Source organism: Lynx canadensis, chromosome A1, assembly GCF_007474595.2.
Source record: "Lynx canadensis isolate LIC74 chromosome A1, mLynCan4.pri.v2, whole genome shotgun sequence".
NCBI classification, from domain to species: domain Eukaryota; kingdom Metazoa; phylum Chordata; class Mammalia; order Carnivora; family Felidae; genus Lynx; species Lynx canadensis.
Window position 1 is genome coordinate 143,685,628 of NC_044303.2, and position 20,178 is coordinate 143,705,805.

The 20,178-nt window shown below is 39.0% G+C and overlaps 1 protein-coding gene across 1 annotated transcript in view; it reads right to left on the reverse strand.

Annotated features, from left to right (window-relative positions):
- Positions 1 to 19,769, reverse strand: part of HOMER1 (homer scaffold protein 1) — a 134,509-nt gene extending 114,740 nt beyond the window's left edge. Inside the window, exon 1 of the mRNA XM_030323699.1 lies at positions 18,965 to 19,769. Within this exon, the coding sequence (XP_030179559.1) occupies positions 18,965 to 18,969 (5 nt within the window). The 5' untranslated portion in view covers positions 18,970 to 19,769. The remainder of the gene's footprint in view (positions 1 to 18,964) is intronic.
- Between the last annotated feature and the right edge of the window lie 409 nt (positions 19,770 to 20,178).

Genomic DNA, 20,178 nt, shown 5'->3' on the forward strand with positions numbered 1-20,178 from the left:
AAATTCCCTTTAAAAAAAATTCTACCAAAACTGTCATAATAAGATTAAAATCAGCAAAGGGGTACAGGTACTTTGAGGGACTAGAAAGAGAACAAAAGCCCACCCTACCCAAAAAAACTAAAAATATTTATATTTATCACGGGAGATAGGATAAGTTAAAGCTGCAAAACTGCTTCCAAAATAGTTAAGGACTTAGTAGGAAGCTGAGGAATGTTCAAGTGCTTATGCCAATCAACTGACTTCTGTGACTTTCCCAGGTGGGAAAGAGGAGGAAAAAAACTTAAAGATCACCTCTACACTCTGGTTCCCCAGGAGTGTCTGTGTGTTGTGGGTGGTATGTGTACAGGACAAGTGAGAAATGAGAAGATAAATATTAAATGTAATCCCAGACCTCAGAAGAGTTTCAAAACTTCCCACACCACAAGGGTTCAGGATGTTTTCCACAGAAAAGACATCTACTGTTAAGAAACTGGTGGTGCTCTGGCAAACTTAATACTAGGTTGGTTTCCTAAAACAATGGAATCTTCTCTAAAGAAGGTAAAGGGCAGCTGAGGGGGATAAAGGTAGCATATTAAAGTAACTCTGAATTTAACACTACAAAAATTGAACATACCTCTTTCATGCTTCATTTTTAGCAGAATGGAGACCAGGAAAACCCTTCTAACACAGCTTTCTGTTTCTCAGGTAAAGCAACAAACTAGATTTTGACTCCTTCAACAACTCATGGCTTTACCCCAGTTTGGGCCCTCCAAGCTCCTGACTATTGATGGTTGGTAATCTCTCCCATTCTTCACCTCTTTTCCCAAGGCTCTGACCAGCCCTCACTTTCTACATTTTCAGCAGATGGCCTTGTCTTTCACCATTTTCTAGAATTTACCATGAGGGCAGGGCTCTTTGTTCATAGATGTATCTCATACACATAGAACAGTGCCAGACACAAAGCAAGTACTTAATAAATATTTGTTTGTTAAATGAATCAATTGATGAATTGTGGAAATGAAGTCCCCCAGCTAAGGAACTCTTTCCCAGCCTCCTGCCCTTTAACCTACAAACTTAATCTAGTCATTTCCTTCCTTACAGCCTCCCCTCCAGTCCATGTGGAAGATAAGCCTACTGAGGTTGACTATTCTACCTGTGCTTCAGATCACAATCTCGCCCATCTCTTTCCTCAGTAATTATCCCTCTCTACTCTAATTTTCAAATACCCCCAGCTATGAACTCCTTTCCCAGGGCCTCAAAGAATGCTTAATCCTATTTTGAAGCAAAACCAAAAAAATTTCCTAACCCTGCAGCTTGCTGAAGTTACACTATTTCAAAGAAGCTTGCTCTTAAAGAAGTCTACACTTCTGGTCTCTGCTTCCTTATCCATTCCATTAGCATCATCACCGTGTGGCACTTTGGCTTCCATCTCAGGCTTCTCAAACCTCTCACGGTAAGGTCATTAAAGGACCACTGCCTACCCCATCTAAGAGCTACTGTTGCTTCGTTTGGTGTTTCTGCTACATTTGATCCTGGCTATTCATTTCTTAAAACTCCCTTTTCTTGGCTTTTTGGCACTATTCTCTCACTGTTTTAGCCTGACAGTTTTCTCCACTCCTTTGCCTGTCCCTTAAATGACTATTCCCTCAGAAAGGCTTCATCTGCTCTTTTCTATAAATATCCTGAATGAGCTCATCCACATTCATACTTTCAACCATTACTTACGTATTGTACTGACTCCCAAAACTCTATCCTCAGCCCAGTCCTTTTTACCTGAGCTCCAGACCTGGATATCCAACTGGAAGACATTCCCATGTGGATGACCATAAATATATCAGCTTTTACCTAATTTGTCATTTCACCTCACTGCAAATTTCTCCTCGTTTCCTACCTCAACTAATTGCTGACTAAGCCAATCTCCTTATCCCTCTATACCTATACAGTTCATCGTTAACTCCTATAAATACTAGTAGGTAAACCTCTTTTAAATTCAGCCCCAGTTCTACTCTATCTTAATGCCAGCCATTATTGTTGACTAAACTGCTATAATTAACCTATTACACAATTAAACTTGAGGGTCTACAAGACCCCCAACCATTTTTCACACACACTTCCCTCCCCCAAGCCCCCAAATCCAAAACTTGCAATATGAGTAGTTAATATAAAACACAAGCATAGTAATAACTCTACTGGCTTAAAACTGTTCCTTTGCTCACCATTACTTAAAGTGATGGGCTCTAAAGTGGAGTACAAAAAGTTTTCTCCTTTCATTTCTGTTTTTATGTTTTAGAATATATCTATATGAATATATATATATATATATATATATATATACAGACAGTAGAACATGTAACAGAATTAGATACATATGAAGGAATATACTTCAAATATTTTATTGATATGGGTACTTCATGGCACATAGTCATCATATGACCCTGGACTAATTTTTAATCAAATCTACTTTTATACTGTATATGAATTACGCCAAACTACCTTAATTTTCTTTTTTTTTTTAAGTTTATGATTTTGAGAGAGCCATAGGCATCGCAAGTGGGGGAGGGGCAGAGAGAGGGAGACAGAGAATCCTAACCAGGCTCTGCACTGTAAGCGCAGAGCTTGAACCCACAAAACTGTGAGATCATGACCTGAGCTGAAACCAAGAGTCAGACGCTTAAGGGACTGAGCCACCCAGGTGCACCTACCATAACTTTCTAACTAGCATGTGTCACCTGTGAGGCTCTAGTATGCCACCCCTCTGCCTGAAATGTCCTAATATCCACTCACATATGTTCTGACTTCCCATTGACCACCCTCCCCATCAACTCATCTCTCAAAACAAACCTAACTTGCTATATGAAGCTTTTTTTTGACCTTCCCAGGTAGAGGTGGGCACTTCCTTCTCAGTCTGTCAGAGACACGTGCATTACATTACAGCAGTAATGTAATTTCTTGTTTACATGGCTGTCTAGTCATCTTTGTACTGACAGTGCCTAGCATGATTCATGACACAAATTGTGTTATGTTTGTTACAAGTGCTCAAGAGGCACAGTAGTACGAAAAAAAACCACAGCAACACCTTAGTTACCTGAAACAGTTGAAAGAGTAAGTGCTTTGTTTTGCTGAGGTTTGGGCTGATGATCAATTTTAACTTTTCCTGTTTTGAGATGTGTTTGCATCATGCATTGAGTTTTCAGATGTTGGTAACAGCGAGAGATTTTTAGAAAGCCAACACTTTATCATTTACCAAGTTCTAATCAATTAACCACCAATAGTGTCAACACATTCTAAAAAACGACTTATATAAATTAAAATGCTAAGGCTCAGTGATTCTGGTCAAACATAGCAAATTAATTGCATACATTTATCTTCCTTTTCTGAAATCCCACTAAAATGTAAGTGAAGGGAAAAGAAGGTATAAACCCATAACACCAAAGAACAGAAGTGACACCAGTGCACAAGTAATTCGAATACGGTTTGAAAGATGTAATTTTAAAAGAAGGAATAGTACTTGACTTGGCAAAGGCAAGGAAACTAAATTGCCTGCAAAGAGGGAACTAGTAAATGAATTTGTGGGATTTACAGGCAATGGGATGCAGAACAGAGCATAAGGCATAGAATGAAAATTGGGAATTGATTGAAAATTTAAATAACGAAGCAATAAGAGTCCCCTCTCCCTCCACAGTCCAGCAACAACCTTGCCCAAGAGCAGGAGACAAAGATGGGGCCTAAAACAGGAGTGTCTTAACACTTTCTCTTAAGAAAGCCGGAAAACTAAACCATGGCCCTCCAAAAACTCTCCCCTATGTGGTATTCAGATTATACAGGTACATACAGTATATAGGTACATAGAGAAGAAAATACTTACCTTGCTCTAGGAATGCCACGAGTTATATATAGTGGAAGATCATTCTCTGGATAAAGTGAACAATCTCAGACAACAATCTCAGAATTTTTAAAGAGAAAATCTCCCAAATTTAGGGAAACTAACCGGATTGAAAGGGCCCAACAGAGACTATTTACTGACACTTGGGGACCACCCAAGAAGACCACCACCTAAATGCTTAACATGAAGTTCACTAATGACATGACTCACTAAGTCACAAAGAGCTTTGAATCAGCTTTTCAATATCTCCAATACATAGATGAGGATCACCAGGTATTTCAGGAAACTTTCCAACATGATAGGAACTAAACAAAACACAACAAAAAAGAACAGAAAAAAAGGTAATTTAGAAAACAGAAAACAAAACTATAAAACACCATAAAATTCCTCAAATAAGATACTGAAAAAGATGGTTTGCAAATTAAAATGTATATGGAAATTAAAAATCCAGGTCATGATTTCAGCTCAGGTCATGATCTCAGAGTTCGTGAGTTCAAGCGCTGGGTACAGCTCTGTACTGACAGTGTGGAGCCTGCTTGGAATTCTCTCTCTCTCCCTCTGCCCCTCTCTAGCTTGCTCTCTAGGTCTTTCTCAAAATAAATAAAATAAACTTAAAAAAAAAAGAAGTGTTAGAAGCTGGAAGTCAAGGAAACTTCCTCAGAAGGCAGATTAAAAGGGGAAAAAAATGGTAGAAAAGACAAAAAGGAAGTCCACCATCCAACCAATGGACAATTCATAAAGAGAAGACAAAATGTACAGGTAAATTTTTTTAACAGAAGAAAATCTCCCAAATTTAGGGAAACTAACCAGATTGAAACAGCCCAACAGAGACTTAAACAGCAAAATGGTAAAAAAAAAAAAAAAAAAAAAAAGAAAACATACAAACAAAAAAAGCCCTCACACTGTATCTAGAGATATAGACTCAATTATAAAAGGAGGAGGCAGAGGAGACACTTTCACATATACTATGGCTCAAAATTCATCTCCCAATGAGCCATTTTCAGGTACCACAGGAAAACGAGCTTCAGTAAAACCAAGAAAGAAAACAGTGTCCAGGAGATACAGTGCAAATAAGTAAATAAATGGGCATAAAGAGAGAGGAAGGTTTAGGATGAGAACTACATAGTATGCCTAAAGAGTACCAAAATAAACATTGAAAAAAATTAAAAAAAAAAAAAAAAAAAAAAAAAAAAGGGGCGCCTGGGTGGCGCAGTCGGTTAAGCGTCCGACTTCAGCCAGGTCACGATCTCGCGGTCCGTGAGTTCGAGCCCCGCGTCAGGCTCTGGGCTGATGGCTCGGAGCCTGGAGCCTGTTTCCGATTCTGTGTCTCCCTCTCTCTGCCCCTCCCCCGTTCATGCTCTGTCTCTCTCTGTCCCAAAAATAAAATAAACATTGAAAAAAAAAATTTAAAAAAAAAAAAAAAAAAAGAGTACCTAGTCCATATTGCATCAGGAGTACAGAGGGCTATAGATTTTTTTTTTTTTTTTTTTAGTTTAAAAAAAAAACTTGGAAACAGGGCCCCTGGGTGGCTCAGTCAGTTAAGCCTCCGACTTCGGCTCAGGTCATGATCTCATGGTTCATGGGTTCGAGCCCATGTCAGGCTCTGAACTGACAGCTCAGAGCCTAGAGCGTGCTTCAGATTCTGTGTCTCCCTCTCTCTCTCTGTCCCTCCCTCCATTCACACTCTTTCTCCCTAAAAATTAACATTTAAAAATTTTTAAAAATAAAAATAAAAAATAAAAAAAACTTGGAATGGACATAGAGGCATTGGACCATTTGGTTAACATCCATCCATACATGATATGGTGTGGCTGGAAGAACTCTAAGATGGCCCCAAGATTATTGCCCCCTGGCCGATGCTTTCTGCCTAAAACTTTCACCTTGAGTGTGGTAAAAGGGTTGAATAGGATGGGGTATCACAGAGGTGATAGGGTCATTCATCAGTTGACTTTCAGTTAATCAAAAAGGAGGTTATCTTAGGACCCTCACTTATTTGGGTGAGTCCTTTAAAAGAAGTGAAGGACTGGAAAGGGGTTCTTCCTCCTGGCCTTAAAGACACAGCTTCTGAGTTCTACATCTGCAAGGCAACAAATTCACTCAAAACCACATGAGCTTTAAAGATAATGTAGATCCATAAGGTGTCTAGTTCCTGCCACCTTGACTGCTGTCTTGTGACACCCTGAGAAGATCCAATTTCTCCTGACTCACAGAAACCGTGAGACAAATGTACATTGTTTTAAGCCACTAAATTGTGGTAATTTGTCACACAGCAATAGAAATGTAAAACTATGGCATGTTGACAAACTTAAGGGTATCTAAGCAGAATACACAACTTCAAAGGAAACTCATACTCCAAATGCAAAAACTTCAGGAGTCAAAGCAGGCTCAAGTAATTTTAGAAATAAATACATTTAGTAATACCAGAAAGCAGGATTAACTCTGAATAAGAAAGACACGTAACTGGTCAGTACTGCTGAAAGTAAGCAGGTTTAAAGAGATAGAGAGCAGTTTCAAGTTGTCCTGGATCTTTTAGCTTAAAAAAAAAAAATCGAGGATTTCCCCTCAGTTCAGAATTTTAATTTTTGCAACTGCAAAGAAAAAAACCAAAAGCTTCAAGAATTGAGTTTTCATATGGCTACAAAGTTTCTCACATGTGTCAGCTTCATTTAGCAAATACAACGACTCTCAAGCAAGGTCCTAGGACCAGCAGCATCAGCATCACCTGGGAGTTTGTTAGAACAGCAAATTTGCGAAACTCACTCCCAGACTCACTGAATCAAAAACTGGGGGTGAAGCCCAGCAATCTCAGTTTTTAACAAGCCCTCTGGGTGATCCTGATACAGGTTCAAATTGAGAACCACTCATCTAATGTCAATTTTTGCCAGTGCCCCTACTACGTTCTGGTCTTCCTTCTTAGGTGAAGACGTAAAGCATTTCCAAAGTTACCATATCTAACCTAGATTAGTCACTAGCACCTGGCAGAAGCTTAAAAAAATGTTTGCTAAATAACTAATGTATTAGGCTTCAGATGTGTTTCTCTCACCAGAGGGTTTTTAGAAGAAATTGGATATGAACGACTTTAGGCAGGATGTGTTCTATTCACTTTCCCACAATCTTCATCAATCCCTACTGCCTTCTACCTCATACGTTCACATATTTTTCTGCCCAGCCAATGACAGCATTTGAATTTGACATCTAGAAAAAATAATTTATAATCAATAATTTAAATCTGGATACAATATGGTCCACTCTTCTCTTACAAATTCAGGCAAGTGAGTAACTTATAGCTATCTCATGATGATTCAAACATGTACAATATGTTACCCAAACCATTTACAGGTTTCCTGGTCCAGCATGAAGCCCTAGGAAAGGTGTTTCAACATACAATCCAAGATTTCTGTTCCTGGTCTGAAATCTTCAGAAAAGTAGACCCTGACTAAGTATTTCAAAGGTTCATCTGCCCAGCAACTACAGAGGTGGCTAACAGGGCTTTGACTGATGGAATTTATAATTTAATGTGAACTTTGGAACTTTATATAAACCATGGACATGTAATAACATCAAATCATTTCTGAGAAACACTTCAATGAATTCAAAATTTAATGCATGAGCAGAGATTTAATTACACTAAAATTAGAATGCAGTTTCTTTCCATACCATCTACAAGGAAAACAAGATACATTTAATGAACTCATCACTAAGATACCAAGCTTCCACCTAAATTAGAATGCTTCTTTTAAACTATGAGGGGTTAGAAACCTCTCTCTAAATGAGTCACGACGTAGGTGAGCACGATTTAGGATGCTCCGAAGTAATGATAGGAGCCTGAGGAGCTGGAGGATCTGGAGGAGCTGGGACACACTCTGCCATTTCATGGCGGCATAACCTCCTGTAAGTCACAACTCCCTTTGAGCTCTCTCTCCTTACCCACACAAGGTGTAGATAAGTACTAACACTCTGAAAACTCTTTACACTGAAAAACAAGAAACAATTGTTGCTATTAGCGTAACTAGTTCCTTAATCAATTGTTTAAAGACAAATGAAATAAGGGTAAGCTAAAACTGGGTCAAACACCTAAGTATATGTAAGAACAGTGACTGATTCTGATAATCTGTACTGTAGATATTATCATTTTTTAAACAGCCCTCACCCTAATACCCAGAGAAGTTCTAAAAACTTAATATATTCAGGGGGCTTGGGTAGCTCAGTTGGCTAAGCGTCCAAACTCTTGATTTTGGCTCGGGTCATGATCTTACATTTTGTGGAATTAAGACCCGCAACTGCTGTGAGCACAGAGCCTGCTTGGGACTCTTTTTCTCTCTCTCTGTCTCTCAAAATAAATAAATGAACACTTAAAAAAATATAAAAAACAAATTCTTCACAGAAAAAGCTAAAAGATTCAGAAAACTAAAAAAAAAAAAATTAAAAAATTCACAATCATACTTCCCCAAAATAAACATGGTAGCACTTTAAGGAATTTTCTTCAAGTATTTTTATGTATATACAGAACGTATTTTATATAGACGAGGCCACAGAGAATATACAGTTTGGCATCCTGGTTTCTAACTGACCACTGCACCATCTTGAAAACATTCTTCAGGCTGGCTTCCTACCATACAAATAGCCTACAGTTTAACTACCAATTATATACTAATGACTCAGAATATACTAATATGTTACCAAGAAAACCAAATAGTAATATTCTCATTAATGCCTTTTTCTTTTCCCCACACTAATATAAGTATCAATTCAGCATTCATAGAGTATTCAATGAAAGCAACAATGAAAATTAGACAACTAAATTCTATATATTATCAGTTGAGTAAGGCAGCCTGCGAGATCTAGAATAGTTTGTTTAAATCAACACAAAGATGGGTTTAAGGATGGCTTGAGAGTATTCCCATTCAGCTGAATGTATGCAGATCCCTGGCAGTACTGAGTAAACAAGAGTAGGTAGAATCCTCATTCTGTAAACATCTTGGGAACTGGCAGGGTGATTACGCAAAGCACATGAATTTTAATGTTTAAAATCCACGTGACAGAGATTCCTAACAACCCAGGAGAGAAAATGGCAGTTTTGCAAAAGGGAAGCATATAAAGATAAAGGGATAGGCTAAGCACACTCAAATATTTTGAGAGGTTCAAAGTAATTGTCCTATATGTTTAGTAATGTACCGACTTACCTTCTGTGAAGACTGAACAGAAATTTTCTAACATGAGCACTTGGAGTTCTTTTATAATCAAATCCACTTAAGATAATTTCTTAGAGACTTATTAGAGCCTAATGGGGGAAACTGAAAATACTAGGCAGAAAATTGTAACTCAACCAAAAAAGCCTTATTCAGAATAGCTCTCCTGAACTTCTTATAAATGCTTAAATGAAAAGAGAAAGACAATAAAGTAAGATTGAGGCATGCTTAATGTAAAGTAAAAAGAACCAACAATTTACTGAAAAATGATCAGAAAATAACTGGTACATCCAACTGTATACCTAATTGCTATTAGGAATCCGGATTTTCTGTATATGGAAAAAAGGATTCTAATTTTCCCCAGATCCTTTCAACTTACATTGCCCTTGCATGCTATACTATGAACTAGACGGTTAGCAACACAATATATAGCACTCACAAGACATATGTACCAGAGCTGTGGCTCTCAGCACATTTCTAGTAAGGCTCTCCTATTAAACACAGGGACATGGGGTGCCTGGGTAGCTCAGCTGGTTAAATGTCTGACTCCTGATTTCAGCTCAAGTCATGATCTCATGGGTCGGAAATGGAGCCCGCCGGTGACTGACTTAGATTCTTTCTCTGTCCCTCCCCTGAGCATGTGTGCATGCTCTCTTTCAAAACAAAAACAAAATATACACGAACAATTTCCTCCCTTCTATGGGTTAAGGGGAGGGAGGAAGTCATGGACTCTTGTCTACAGCCCTCTGGACTCTGACACACGGATCCAGATGTGCCAATACACATGACATGATAACATGACTTAAAAAGAAAGTAATGAAAGCTGCTTTGGTAATCTGTGGTCCCTTGGGCAGTTGTTTGTGTTTAATTTCTGTCTAACTCTTATTTGGTAATTTTATACAAAGTTCTCAATTCTTATAACTGCTCTCTGCCTTGAGGAACTAGCGCCAAACCCTCAAAGCTAACATGAAAATGTTTCATGTTTTATGGAAGAACATTAAAAGAAAATATCTATAAAGCAAACCTTTTGTTTTTTTAAGCTAATAGTAGCTATTAAGAGATTAAGGTGGATTTTTTGAAAGCTAGCGTAAGTATAAAGGTAATTTTATTATGAAGGGAAAAGATTGACTCAATTGGTAAATTTTTGTATTTTATAAATAATTTTATTCTCATACAAGAAAGAAAAGAGGAACTTTTGCCTTCCTCCAGTGGCCTACCTTAAAAGAGACAAGACAGTTATATATAAGTGAAATTCAGTGCTTAACTAAGTCAAATGTTAGTTCTACCCATTTAAAATTCTTTTAGCTACACAAAAGCCATTTGGGTTCACAATCCATTCGTGAAGGGGGAACCTCATGAGAAAGAATATTGTTTTTGTTTTTTCCTTTGCAAGGTCACTAGAAAGATGTCCCTGTAAAATTAATTCTAAACTGTACTTAACAGTGAAGTGAGAATTTTAAAACTTTTTTTTTTATTTTTTTAATGTTATTTATTTTTGAGACAGAGAGAGAGCATGGAGCAGGGAAGAGGGCAGAGAGACAGGGAGACACAGATGTGAAGCAGGCTCCAAGCTCCGAGCTGTCAGCACAGAGCCCGACTCGGGGCTTTGAACTCGCAAACCGCAAAGATCATGACCGACCCAAAGTCAGACGCTTAACCGACTGAACCACCAGTGCGCACTTTAAAAACTTTTTAAAACAAGATGGGAAAATAATGAATACAGTTAGTGACCCTTGACAATGTGGTTAGGAGCGCCGATTCCCTCAACGGTGAAAAATTCAATTATAACTCTGACTCCCCTAACACGTTATAATAACCTACTGTTGACTGGAAGCCTTACTGATAACATCAACAGTCAATTAACACACTTTGTATATTATATACTATTTCTTTCAGTGAAGAGAGGAAAAAGAAAACGTTATTAAGAAAATCATAAGGAAGGGGCAGCTGGGTGGTTCAGTCGGTTAAGCATCCAACTCTTGATTCAGCTCAGATCATCCTCTCACAGTGCATGAGTTTGAGCCCACATTGGGCTCCCCACGCTGACAGTGTGAAGCCTGCCTGGGATTCTCATTCTGTCCCTCTCTCTCTGACACTCCCCCACCCCCGGCTCGCACTCTCTCTCAAAATAAAGAAATGAACCTAAAAAAAAGACAATCTTAAGAGAAAATACATGTATAATACTGCACCTGTATTTATATAAAAAAATCTGTAAGTGGACTCACGCAGCTCAACCCAAGTGTTGAGAGATCTACTGATACAAGTGGATGAAAAAGCAAGTATATATACCCATGTCCGTAATTTCAACTTCTCCTCTGAAAAATATTGCTTAATACAAGCAGCATTGATTCTTATCGATCTCATCTCTTTTACCTCAATATTAGGGAGCACAGAAGTGACCAAAGGTGTACTATTATGATGGATGGGGAAAGGAGAATCAGGCTACATTAAGAGCAGAAGTTCACTGATAATCTGCTTCTTTAACAGAGAGTGATAGTGAAATGTCCTAATTTTATGGAATATGGAGGTATATAAAAACTAAGATTTTAACTATATGCTTTTATTTACAGGTTGAAGACCACTGAATGATCAGCTTTTACAAAGTTTACCTACTCCTGCAATACCTGGTAAGATTTGGAAATTTTATCTCAATTCTTTGCAGACAGGCTAAAATCTATATAAACATTGCTTATTACATGGAGATTCTTTTGAAATGAAGATACTTAATGAGTCCGAAATCTTACAATGCCCCAAAAGCACTCAATTTTTCAATACTTAACAGAGGAAAATCTCTAGGAAAATCTCACTTATTACAAGAACATAATGAATCTTATAAAACAGGGTCAATTTACTGTATAAGCCACAGATCACAAGGCATTACAAAGATGCAACACAAACAAAAATTTGCACATTTCCTTAAACTAAAGGTAATCTTTACTAATTGAGATATAAATCTATTTAAAACATCTTATATACAGGGGCACCTGGGTAGCTCAGTCGGTTGAACATCTGACTCTTGATTTTGGATCAGGTCATGACCTCGCAGTCATGGGACTGAGCCCTGTTGTCAGGCTCCAGCACTGAGAGTGGAGCCTGCTTGGGATTCTGTCACTCTCTCTCTCAATCTGCCTCTTCCCCACCCACGTCCATTCCCTCTCTCTCTCTCTCTCTCAAAATAAACATTACAAATATATACATACACACACACACACACGTTTCAAAAAGTCTTAAGTCACTTAAAATTTCTATCAGGAAAAATTAAATATTTGTAACTCATTTCCCTTACTCTTTTGTCCAGTGAGTTGAATTCTAAATAACATAACAATCCAGTAAGTAAAATAAGTATTTCAACTAAACAACAGAGGTCTGAACAAAATAAAAATCATATGGCAGCAAGGAGGTTAGACCTTTGAGATTCAATCATCTTTTCACTGAGACATTTGATCACTTAAAACTAAACTAAGTTTACAAATTATTTATAAAGACAGTTTCTTTGTTCAATCCTTTAATTGCATGAATAATGTTTCAGGTAATTAGCCTAAACCAACTTTCAGAATCCTTTAATCCCAAAAAAGAAAAGTCACACTAGTCTGATGTACATTGTGACTTCATTTCAAAATTATTAAATTAATAAACTTTGCTGAACCAAAGTTAAGAGCTCCCCTAAACACTTCCTTTATGTATATATATTTTGAAAAGGATTGTTTTTGTGTACACTTGTTTGCTCATGACAGATGTGTAAGTTTGTGGTCAAAGTTTAGTAATTCTGTTCTAGAGACAGGAAATCAAAAAAAAAAGAAAAGAAAGTTACAAGTGAACTAAATAAAAATAGGATTAATAAGGATGTTTTTAAAAAGGATTAACGTCTACATAATATAACTAATCAAAATGACATAACACATCTTGTTTTTGAGAATTACATAATTACATCTACATGCTACTCATAATCACTACTTATTTTTTTTTTTAATGTTTATTTATTTTTGAGAAAGAGAGATAGCACACAAGGGGGAGAGGGGCAGAGAGAAAGAGGGAGGGAGACACAGAATCCAAAGCAGGCTCCAGGCTCTGAGCTGTCAGCACAGAGACAGACTCAGGGCTCAAACCCACCAACTGTGAGGTCATGACTTGAGTTGATGTTGGACGTTTAACCTACTGAGCCACCCAGACATCCCTCATAATCACTACTTTAGTTCTTATAAAAACCTCAGGTCAGAGCCAAGAACATCATATACTACATCCATTCTGTTTCCCAAATAATCCCACCTCTAGTATTTGCTCCTCCCTAAAATTAATTTATGCAGATTAAACTTAAAGTAACCAACCCTCACTAGTTTATACATTCCCACTAATTGCTTTGTCTAAATACTCAAGTACCATAATCTTGATTCTCCTCTTCTCAATTTCTGCCGTGCTAAATACGTAACCATTCAAAAAGGTTTTTTTTTCGTTTTTAAAACTGTAGAATAGGATCTAATTTTTAAAAAGACATTATAAAATATCTTACTTGTAAATCTAAAAAATAATATTCATTTTGGCATGCTAACACACACTGTTATCCCACATAGAGATGTTGCTACTTTTCAGTTCAGAGTGGATGGCCTTCCCATCCCATTACCACCAAATCCGGAAAAGCAAAGTCCTCCTCCTCCAATTTTTTTTGGTTGTGGGGGGGAGGGGCGTTGGGGAGGGTGGGCACTCAGATGAGCACTGCCAATCGGACACTGAAGCAAACTGAAGCTGGGAAGTAGGGGGGAAACTGCAGGAGTAGTTTAGGGAGACGGGGGTAGGAATGGCCTTAAATTTTTTCCAGCACTTTCAAGAGGGTAAATGCACTGGGGCCACGGAGAGACCCTGAGAGTCCATGTGATTATACCTGCCCCTTGGACAAGAGAAAAAGGAATGAAGTCACAAGGATAAAATGAAATCAGAACAAAAAAGAATCAGAAGTCTTGACTATAAGGAACAATAGGTTTAGATGGAGGGAAAAGGACATCTGAAAGAGCCAGGGTCATCTTGTCTATGTATATGTTACCTTGAAAAATACCTAACAAAAAATGAGTTCTTTCAAATTTTAATGGGGGGGGGGGATTATGCCATTAATATATTAAAAAATAAACCTATTCTGATGATATTTCTTATCAGAAATCTGTAAGTATATAAGACGAAGGATATTAACTTAAACTTACTATGGTAATCATTGCACAGTATACATGTGTATATGTGTTGAATCATTACATTGTGGGCCTTAAAGTAATACAATGCTGTATGTCAATTATGTTTTAATAAACTGGAGGGAGAAGAAACATCTATTTGCTTATAAGGCAAATATCACTGACAATTCCAAATATTCTTTAATTACTTGTGGGGGAACATGTTCTCACTCTTCCATGCAATTTGTATGTTAGCTAGAAAGTCCTTTTTAAACTTCTACACTCAAGATTTCAAGGCCCATCTGAATGAGCAGCTCAGCAAAGAACAAACACATCATGCCAATTCCTATATTTTTACCCCTGCACACGAAATGCCCTAATCCTGAAAAAGTCCCACTGAGACAACTGCATACAACTCATCATCATCCCTCCTCTCCCTCACCCTGGAATTTCTAGGCCCTGTTCAGCCATCCATTTCCCCTACTAGCTAGGGTTCATTGCTCCAGCTTGGTGTTTCCACAGGACCTAACAAACAAAACCAAAATTTCAATGGTTTTTAAAACTAATTTTTCATCCTACTTACCCGACCCTTCATGTAACTACTCTGCTTTAAATCCTTTAGTGCTTCCCATAGCCAAGAGCAGTGTTTTCGAATTACCAGTTATCATCACTGGGTTGTTATATCAACTTACTGGATCTCAAATGTCATTCTTTCTTAAAACTAGAAAATACGACAGTGCATCACAAAGGGCATTATTTTGTGACATTTTGTCATTTATAATATGTGTGCACTAGGTGGTGAGGTAAAAATGTGTATCTTACTATAATGGGTCAATGCCCCAAAAAACCTTGAAATACACCGGCTTTTGTTTGGTCTACAAGGCCTTCTAACCTGGCCCCTGCATAAGACTCTGGGCCTATCTCTTACCACACTCCACAGAGCTGAGTTTGTGAAGCCAAACTTTTTTGCAGTTCCTGGTCTCAGTACTGTCAATCACACTGTTCCTTCTGCCTTGAATGCCTTCTCAATTGTCTATAAGGCACACCTGTTCTCTTTCATTATTTAATAGCCATTTACACCTCTACAATAGCTTTTTTATCCTTCCCTCAGCAGCTAATGCTACACGCACACATATTTTGTGTCCCTAAGATGCCCTACATCAGGGCCCCTTAGACATTTCACTGTACTTTCTAATTTGACTGTCTTCCTAACTTCTCAACTATAAACTCTCTGAGGGAAGGAGCACGTTTTATTAGTTTCTGTATCACCAACACTGGGCTGCCGAACACGCCACATGTTAGGGATTCACAATTAGTAAGATGAACCAATATACAATTAAGGACGTGCATCTAACTTCTCAGATGTTAGTAATGATTGAGCGATTGCCTTTCCAACCAAACCCATTCATATTGCATTGCTGGATCAAAATTTCCACGTTTTTGCCTCAGCACCCAGAGAGCAGCACCCAGTAGCCTGAGGGAGAAAGAGGGACAGCTTCCTCTCTAAGCCATGAAAGGACTCTTGGGGCTGCAATCAGCAGCACCCACTTTCATGCTTCCAGGAAGTTATCTGGGGAAAGGCAGAGAAGATGGTTTCCAGAAGTTCCCAGAAGCAGGTGAGACAAATCAGAATAGCACTATCGGACCTTATTAGCACGGAGAATCACATTTTTATAAATAACTTTAAATGGGGCGGCGGGGAGGTTCTCTATTCCCTTGTTGATGGCACTAAGTTGTCAATATGAGCTAAGCAAAACAAAAGGTGGCATGAAATAACTTGTTGAAGTTCCTTAACTTCTATTGCTTCCTCTAATGGTTCTGAAATAGCTACTGACTCACTGCTCTCATTAGGAGATACTACTCGGAGGATGACTTGGGGGCTGGACCTAACAGGCGCTCCTCACTGGAGCTTTGAAGCTTTTTCCAGACTTTATCTTACACACATGAATGCTCTACTTTTTAGGGGTCTGATGCACCTATTTCACAAACCAATTCTTCAACTGCCTTCACTGTAATTAAAAACAGTTCGGGCAGCATCCAAGATATTTTGACAGACTCTGGCAACTGTCATTTTCAGCTGTTCTTTTTCCATTTCCACAGTGGTTCACAAACTACTATTATAGGAGCCAAGTTTGTTTTCTGCCTAATCACCCATTTTGTTTAAAACTAAAAATAATTCAGGGGCGCCTGGGTGGCTCAGTCAGTTGAGCATCCGACTTCGGCTCAGGTCAGGATCTCACGGTTTGTGGGTTCGAGCCCCGCATTGGGCTCTGTACTGACAGCTCAGAGCCTGGAGCCGGCTTCTGACTCTGTGTCTCCCTTTCTCTCTGTCCCTCCCCAACTCATGCTCTGTCTCTGTCTCAGAAATAAATAAACATTAAAAAAATAAAACTAAAAATAATTCTTTCTGCTTAAACTTTGCCCCTAGACTTGCAATTATAGCCATAATTGAGGCAAAGAAAAATTCTTATTAAAAACTAACATTCAAAAATATGTTCATAAGATGGTGAAACTCTTCACCACAGTATTAAATTTTATATACTTGTCAAAGTAAGGTAATTTAGGACTACCCCAGAGAAAACTTTAAAGGCCATTTAAAACACCATTTCCTTTTGGTTTAAATAGATACAGGAGACTATACCTATTCCACAAACACTTAACGGATATTGACACCTACCAAGTGTGGAAACTTCCACAAATGCCTCTTCTATGCTCTTCTCTTCTACCTGTCCATCCTCTCTTGACAACTCAGATGGAACAGATCACTATCCATGGGAAATAATCATAGCCCTACACAGATTTTCGGAAAACTAATGCCAGAAACACTCCTTTTCCTCTCCAGTCTACTTCTAAAACTTTATTAGGAAAAGGACAAATAAATCAGCTTATAAGCAAATGTAATTACACTGAATTACCAAAAATGTGTGTCATGTTGGGAGGGGGGGCTTATTTTAATAGTTTAAATACCAGCCCGTTTGGTAGGAAGTTCATCCCAAACTTCTCTTGGTAAAAAGGTAAGCATTCATGCAGCTTAAAGATTGTGGAAAACCCGATTTTCTTCCATGATGCTACCACTCTACAGTCTAGAGAATGCAGCCTTCAACATGAAAAATTGTCACTTGATTTTTTTTTTTTTTTGCTCTGACATGTTTTAGACACAAGAGCTGCAGATTCTCAAGGAAGCCATATTTCAAAGGTTTTAAATAGCAGTATTTTTCTGCATTTTCTCTTATTCAAAGTGGTGCATTTCATCCCAGTTTTAAATGCCATATTTTCTAGCTGATATTTAAAACCTGCTTAGAGAGAATAATGTCTCCATCTGAAAGATCTACTTCAAGAAACCAGCTAGTAATTAAAATACACAGGAGAAAATGAAAATAATTCATTTTTACAGACTGGAAAAAAACGTTAAAACTTATCATTTAAGTCCTTCATTTTACAGATAATAAGAGTCCACAGAGGTTAAGTAATTTGCCTCAGATTACCAAGTTACGAATAGCAGTACTAAAATAGAATAAGGTATTTTAATTGCTTAGCTCTACCTCAAATCATCCAAGTTATATATATTCTCATCACTTGTCACTCAAGTTTTAAAAACAATTATCACTCTCATTAATTCCTGATGAAGAAAGAACTCCCTACAACACATGTTCTACATTTTCAAACTTGTTCAAGTTAATAAACTTCAAATTCTAACTCCCAACAACAACAAAAGTAGTACTATCTAAGAACTTTCCTCTCAAAGTTTCCAAAAATAAAGTTTAGGTGTACATACCCCTCAAATGTCACAATAAATTTTGGTCTATTCTTTCAATTCCTGTCTCTTAACTACACTTGAGCTGGGTTTGTTCAACTACAGAGAGAAGGAAAATTCTCGAAGTTCCTCTTTGACAAAAAGCATGGACAATCTGTCAATGACATGACTTCATCATTACTCCATTAATATATTTCTGACTTACATTACAAAGAGTCATGTTATCAAGTTACTGTGTGAAGAGTTAATGAAAGGCTGGAAAACACACTGTTGGTTGACATTGGTACTGAAAGAAGGTGTGGATCTGACACTGTTAACATCAACTGAAAACCTGAGCTTTAGAGCAAAAAACAGAAAAGCGAACAAGTTCTTTCAACAAAAAGATTTTTCCTTTGAAGCTCTGATCTACTAGTGCACCGGCACTGTGGAGACCACATGGGTAAGAACTTCAGATTTTCATTTTAATGCCCCAATAAATCAATTCTACATGTTAGCTTTGGATATTCAAGGGCAAAACAGAGGGCACAGTGGAGGCAATCATTTACCCTGGATCATTTTCAAGGACTAAAGTCCAACCACTCATTACTTTACAAATGTTCCTTTGTGCAACTGATTATTCTCAAAGTACTGAGAGAACGCAGTACTTTTCTCTCAAAGACCCTGGCAACAAAACCTAAGACAGTATGATTTTAATTACAAACGGATGCAGCAGGCTGACCAGTAAAAGGGCAGAAGATGCTGTCTTCTTAAATATTACTAATCGAACTCTCTTCTGGTTACAAATTATCAAAAATTTTAAAAAATTATGTATATATGTTCCCTCCTTATGGCCTCCGGGGTCACTCTATAAAAATATCTTATTAACAGGTTAACAAACCCGTATTTTTAATGTACGACCAGCTTAGCAAGGTGGCAAATTTGTCTGAAACATAAAACACAATCACCACCATCGCTCAACAACACACATAAACAGATTCAAAGCTATGTTAGGCACAAAAGTCCTTACCCCATTTTGCCCAATGAGAACTTGCTCTGAAGTTTCTGCTCTTCTGCTACAGAATAACTTCCAAAGGAATTTCTCCGTCTGCTATTTCGCAGTTGCTTTTCCACCCCCCGAGATCCTTTTCTGGAGGTATTTCAGTGGTGCTTGACAATTCAATTAGTTCCCTTAGGTAAAAGGATTTCTCTCTCGTAAATACCAAAACGTTCAAGCAGAGGTGGCATTTGCTTATTAGAGTTAAAATGCTGCGCGGAGGAGACAGCGGTCAACTCTATTCCACAAAATGAGTCTACGTGTCTGTCGGAAACGCAGAATCCAGCTTCACCGAGTCCTATAAAAAACGAGTTCGGTGGTCATTTCGCTCATGTCCTCCTAGACACTCGGGGAGAGCCAGGTAACTCGGCCTTTTGGTGCTACTAAGGCTGCGGGTTCAAATTTCTCCACCACACCAGTTCCCTTGGGGGTGGAGCATGTAACCCAATGCGACGTGCACTTTACAGAGATCCCTACGAGAAAAAAAAATCCTAAAAGCAGTCATGCCACTGCTTCCCTGCGCTCACGTTAGAAAAAGCTAGATAGACAAATCTCCTCGAAGTGCAAACCCAACAGCTCGCGATGTGCACGGCACTCCACATTGGAATCTGTCTTTTAAATGCTTCCCCTCCTAAGACTCGGAGCAGAGAGGAGGTGGGGAGGAGGAAGAGAAGACTGGGCAGGATCGATTCATTCTCCCGAGGAGAATAAACGGAGCCATTTCCAGGCTGGCAGCAGGCTGGGGGCGCAGCGCACGCCGGGGAGCAGGGGGGGGGGCCCGATCCCACCTCCCTCAGCCCCTTCCCGCCTCGCGCCGCCGAGCACAATGGAGCCCTGCTGGCGCCCGGCCCTTCATTCGCGGCTGCCCGTCTTCCCTCCTCTCTTCGGAGCACCGCAGGTCTGAGGCTGCCGGCGGCGGCGAATGAATGAATCAGAGAGCCAAGCCCCACGCTGCCCCCGGCACCCGAGCGAGGGGCGGGCGAGGAGCGGCGGAGATGAGGAAGGGTCGACGGGCGGGCGGAAATAAAGCGTCGAGGGAGGGGAGAGCGGGCTCGAAGGCGGGAGAGCCGCTGCTCCAGAGCCAACAGCGCCTAGCCTCTCACGCTCCGCGCCGCCGACAACGCCGCCTCACAGTCCCCGGGCCGCCACGCCTCCTCACGCTTCCATCACCGCCCACCTCCGCCGGC